Source organism: Vigna radiata, chromosome 10 (genome assembly GCF_000741045.1).
Source record: "Vigna radiata var. radiata cultivar VC1973A chromosome 10, Vradiata_ver6, whole genome shotgun sequence".
Taxonomy (NCBI): Eukaryota; Viridiplantae; Streptophyta; class Magnoliopsida; order Fabales; family Fabaceae; genus Vigna; species Vigna radiata.
In genome coordinates, this window is record NC_028360.1 from 13,796,747 (window position 1) to 13,802,569 (window position 5,823).

At 30.4% G+C, this 5,823-nt stretch overlaps 1 protein-coding gene across 1 annotated transcript; it reads left to right on the forward strand.

The window, feature by feature from the left end:
- The first annotated feature begins 839 nt into the window (after positions 1-839).
- LOC106775602 (S-protein homolog 5) lies at positions 840-1,622 on the forward strand. Its single transcript, XM_014662748.2, has one exon. The coding sequence runs from the start codon at positions 944-946 to the stop codon at positions 1,370-1,372; it is 429 nt and encodes a 142-aa protein (XP_014518234.1). The 5' UTR covers positions 840-943; the 3' UTR covers positions 1,373-1,622.
- Positions 1,623-5,823: the final 4,201 nt, after the last annotated feature.

Consider the following 5,823-nt stretch of genomic DNA (forward strand, 5'->3'; position numbering starts at 1 on the left):
GACTTTTGAAGAATAAACATGGAAGAATTAAGCATGGAAGAATAAAATATATAAGCACGCTCAGTGTAGATATTGTATTTGTATATGTTATTGAAGTGATGTTAGAAGATGTTTTGGAAGCACACCGTTGAGTTGAAATTATGGCCGTTGTTGAAAACTAACTCTCCGACAATATCAAACAGGTGATACCATAACACAAGTGGCTACAATAAACATGTCAAATTCAAAACACATTACTGCCAAAACAACTACTATACAATCTTATCACATGCCTTTTTTTTATTTAAAAAAAATTAAAACGCATGTTGAGATAAAGCTGAAAAAGATGCTTCCATGCCAAAATGATAAGGTGGGAGATGTTTCTCTTTAGAAAATCAAATAATTTCAAAAGATATCCTTCCCATATTTAACACTTTTTTATTCTCGTTCACTACACAACAAATTTAATGTATTAAGTTAAGAAAGAAAAAAACAAGTAACATGAGTGGCACGAAAAGTAGATGGTGGTCGTGGGAAATGTTGAGATTGAAAGAGTGATTAATGTAGGGGCACCTATACATATTGTCTAAAAAAGTGTATCTGAAACATGAATCGGTCAAGATTGGGTTTGAGTATTGCATATGTTGGGTGGTCAATTTTATTTGCAAGTGACTCTTTGGACATAGCCCTGTCAACTTTCATAAAACATGTTATATACGATAGAGATTTGAGGCATAAATGAAAAATAAAATGTTAAAAAGAAAAATCTAGGAATCCTGTCGCATGGGTGTGCTTTAAAAAGGGAAATATAAACCATATAAAAAGGAAAAGATCTCATATAATGATAAGATTGTGGTGAGTACACTAAATACGGCACACAAATAACAGTGTTGAAGGAAAGCACATATATAAAGCCTGAGAAGCTAGCTCAACAGAGATATCATATTCGTCTTCATAACCGACCATGAAACTTTCTGTGGTTTACCTTACGCTGTGTCTTGCCTCTTCCATTATCATGGTGATGGCCACAGTACAAAGGGCAAGGTTCTTGTTGGGCACCAATGATTACTACGTTCGAGTGATCAATGGTTTCACTGACAATTCCTCTGTGCCGTTGGTGATTTGGTGTTCTTCCGAGGAGATGGATCTCGGAGGGCGTGCCCTTCAGGAACACGATGATTTTAGCTGGGTGATGAAGTCAAATTTTTGGAGCAACAATCGCATGAAGTGTACCATGAAATGGGACAGTACGAGGAAGAGTTTCGAGGCGTTTAAGGCTTCACGAGACACTGAGCGATGTGGGATTCATAGGATGTGCTCCTGGATGGTCACTCAGGATGGCTTCTATTTCAGCAATGATGAGGTTAATTGGAGGAAGGACTTTTTGTGGTGAATGTGTGAGAACTGCGATGCCAAGGTTTTCCCCTTCATCTTGGATTCACATCACAACCCTGCTTCAATCTGGGGATGCTGTTAGCCAATGTCAGCATAGAGAAGTTTTGTATAATTATATATAAATGAAATAAATAAAAAATGTGTGGTAGTGACGAGTTTTGTTTTGTTTTGTTTCATCGTAACATCGGATGTATCGGTTGAGAATCCAAATATTTTGCTTATGATAACGAGAATGTCATTGTCAGACATATTCTTCATTTCTTTTAATAAAGAAAAGAAAACAGCTTTAAACTTTGAATGTAGGATAATCTGCAGTCAGTTTAGGATTCTGCAGTTACTTCACTGTATCTATCAATGTCCTAAAGGAAAAAAAGAAGTAGCAAATTTCATTCAACTAACTTTGTTTCAAACGTAAGTTAGTTAAAATGAAGTTTAACTTAATTATACAATACCAATTCATCGTACTTTTAATTAACGAATAACATATATGAAATTATATTTTAAGTTTAAACGAACTTGTATGAAAATTTCATTCAAAGATGAATTAATCCAAATGAGGTTTTAAACTAACAGAAGTGCAATATGGTGACTGTAGAGAAAAGAAGAAGATAATGGTGAAAGATTTATGTAGCACAGAGGTCAGCAAAATTAACATTTTAAAAATTTCTGCCAAACTCTGTCCAAAATAATAATAAATAGAGGAAGTGGTGTGTTAGACATGCAAATTACATATTGCAGATTTGAAATAGCACTTTTGCGGCGGCACGAGAAAAGCAAATTTCTAGACATTTTTTTAATGACAAATAAAATATATATGGTATTTATATTGGAAGTCCACGTTATTAAAGATAAGGCTAAATTATAATATATAAGTGAGGTGTAAACCTTTTACAATCCGATTTTATGAGGTTGAGTTAGGCCTACAAACTCACTTTCTAATATGGTATCAGAGTCATGTTTAAAAGCCTATCATAGCTATATTTCTTGTTTTTTCTTGTTTTTTGGGCATTTTTATTCTATCCGTTGTCCGGTCGATTGAGTTAAGCTTAAAAATACACTTTCTAATAACTTCTGAATTTTGATTATTTTTATACGATTTTTTTAGAAAAGGGACAATTCATACATAAGTGTCTTTAGATTTTTTTTTTTTAAAAGGAGATTGATCTTGATTAAAATTTGTAAGATAGTAGCCATAGCATGAGTCTTCCAAACATCTTCCTACATAAAATAATCTTTTTAAATTGTATGTAATCATTATATACTGAGTTTTTAAAATTAACTCAATCCGTTATTGGTTTTGTGAAATTGAATTAAACTTAAAAATCACTTTCTAATAATGATAGATTTCGGATGACTCTCGTATTATCTAAAATGTGGACTTTAAGTTTAACTTAATCTTACAAAATGAAATGAAGTTGACACTCACTTATAAATTTGTCAAATCTCTAGTCAATGTGAATCTCCAACACATTTCTCGCATGCTAAAACATATACTTCATAAACGGGAACTAAATATTAATGGGTAGTCTGACAACAACCTGATTGTAATGATACAATAGGTCCAACAAACAATCAAACTCCCACTAACAGATAATATAATAAATCTAACCACAATGAATTTTTTAATAACAAGTGACATAATAAGTCTAATAAACAATAAACTTTCAATAACTAGTGACATAATTGACTAAACAAATAACAAATTTCATTGTGATAAACTTGCGATGACTATGATTTTATCTTAAGATATAAATTTTAAGTTTAATCCAACTTTACAAAATTAGTTTATATAACAAGGTTTGTATCTATTTATATATTATAAATATGTCTTATTATTTTTTTTCTTTGAATAACATTTTTGTGTTGATTTAATTCTTAAACAATGTCTTAAAACCTTGAAAAAACATTTCAATTATCTTTATTTCGACTGTTGAATAAAAGTGGGACAATTGAGCATGGAAGAATGAAATATATAAGCACGCTCAATGTAGATATTGTATTTGTATATGTTATTGAAGTGATGTTAGAAGATTTTTGGGAAGCACAGGTTGAGGTGAAATTATGGAAGTTGTTGAAAACTAACTCTTCGACAATATCAAGCAGATGATAGAGATGACACTCAGAAAAGAGGATGGAACCATATACCATATAAGGGTCAACAAATAGTTAATACTAAAACAAGTGGCTACAATAAACATGTCAAATTCAAAACACATTACTTCCAAAACAACTACTATACAATCTTATCATATGTCTTTTTTTTAATTAAAAATAAAAAATAAAACGCATGTTGAGATAAAGCTGAAAAAGATGCTTCCATGCCAAAATGATAAGGTGGGGATGTTTCTCTTTAGAAAAACAAATAATTTCAATGTATTTCTCACGCCAAATTATAATTCAAAAGTGCTTCTCATCCAGATATCTTTCCCAGATTTAACACTTTTTTATTCTCTTTCACTACCCAACAATTTAATTTAAAAGTGATTATCTGATTTCAATTTCTTCATTTTTCTCTGATAATAATTTTCTTCCTGTCTCGGATGAGAATTAACCGATAACATAAAAAATACATCATTTAAAAGTTTGACAATCAGTGATTTATAATTTTAATAAATTGTGTTTTAAATCTCTGATGAACAAAATAGATTATACGATCTAATTTCTAACTCTATAAAAAAAATTATGTTTTGTTGTGAAAATAGAAGAATCAAGCATATCAGGATTGCAGATTTCTTTTACATTTCCTTCAAAAGCCGTGCAGATTTCCCATTAAGCTAAAAGAAAAAAAAAACGTTAATACAAAAATAGCATATAACATTACGTTTAACTACTAGAATCATTTTTGTAAATAAATGCAATCATTAAACATCGTTTAGGACTGTAATTCGACATCAATTAGTAATAAGACATCGTTTATGATTGTAATTCGACGTTTTATTGGATAAATTTCACGAAAGTGTTTGACGCGAAGGTGAAAATATACTTACCTATGACGTCGAATGACATAAAATTAGACGTCAAAAGGATATAAGACGTCAAATTCCCTAGGATCAGACGTCATATATAAGTAAATTCAATAAAAAAATTGGATGGGAGATTGAAGATCCATTCACTTTATCTTAGCGCGAGACTTTTTTCTCTACTCAAACTTTTCTCAAATGAAGCTTGGACGACCAGTATATATAATCTTTCTTTCATTTGATACAAATGCATGTTGATTAACTATTTTAGGTATGATTTTTGTTTGTTTTGACTGATTGTTTTCGTGTTCTTCTTCATAGGCGCATTCTTTCTGCTTTGTCTCTCATTGGTGACAACACGTTATTCCGACGAACCCGCCTTTTTGAAGCTTAGTTTTTGTTTTCAAGAACTTGTTTGTTGATTGTTGTTTATTTTGCACTGCACTACACTACACGTTATACATCTAAGGTTTAGGGTAGAATTGAGAGTATATTAAAAACAACTCCAAATGACCTGAAAATTTGTTCAAAACACCAAAATATCATGAGAAGCCCCCGCAAAAAATTTTTAACTCAAAATTTATAGTCTAACTATTTTAAATATTTTTGCAAAGTTTGAAAAAAAACAAAATAATTTCCTAAAAAATAGAAACAGCGTCTTTTGGGAGATCTAGAAGGGTTGGCTGGCTAATCGAGCTACCATGGTATCAGAATTTTTTTTCTAACCCAAATCCATATATAATAATAGCAAATCGGACAACCAGATAAAAAGTTATGGTTGTTTGAAGATCTATCATTGTTCACTCTTCACATAATTTTTATACTTCACATAGATCCAAAATAAGAGCTCCTGGTGTTTTTTCCTAAACTAGAGATTCTAAAAGAGTGGTAAAAAAAGATTCAACCAAAACCAATAACCATAGCTATCAAAACCAAAAATCACAAATTAATACTACCATCATAGTTTTTGTGTTTTGTGATTTATGTTTTGTGCTTTTACTTATAATTCATAATTCATGTTATATACCAAAAATTGAATTTTATTTGTTGTTTTTCTGTTTTCAGGAGTCGTAAAGATGTAAAAATAGATCATAATTAACGAAAAAACAAAAAAAGTTACTTAACGTCGGATTATGTTGTGCCTGACGATAATTAAGATCGGATTTTTTAAATACGACACCAATTAAACATTTTTTAATATGATATCAACCTCAATTTCGACGAGACCGAAAAATTATACTGTGTTTTTGTTTTTACATTGATATTTTGGAAGAGAAAATCAACATTTTCATTCAACTAATCACAACTTCATCATCATTCTTTTAATTATGTCAATTATAATATATTCAAACACAGTATATTATATTATCCAAACACACTTTCACGCCAAACATTAAAAAAAATTACATAAAATAACTTCTTAATTATTATTAAGTGTCACGAGAAAGGAACTTACGTGGATAAGAAGTTTAATCTAATTTTTGTAAAC

Excerpts from the sequence above, each read along its gene's own strand:
- LOC106775602 (XM_014662748.2), top strand. The coding sequence starts at position 944 with ATGAAACTTTCTGTGGTTTACCTTACGCTGTGTCTTGCCTCTTCCATT.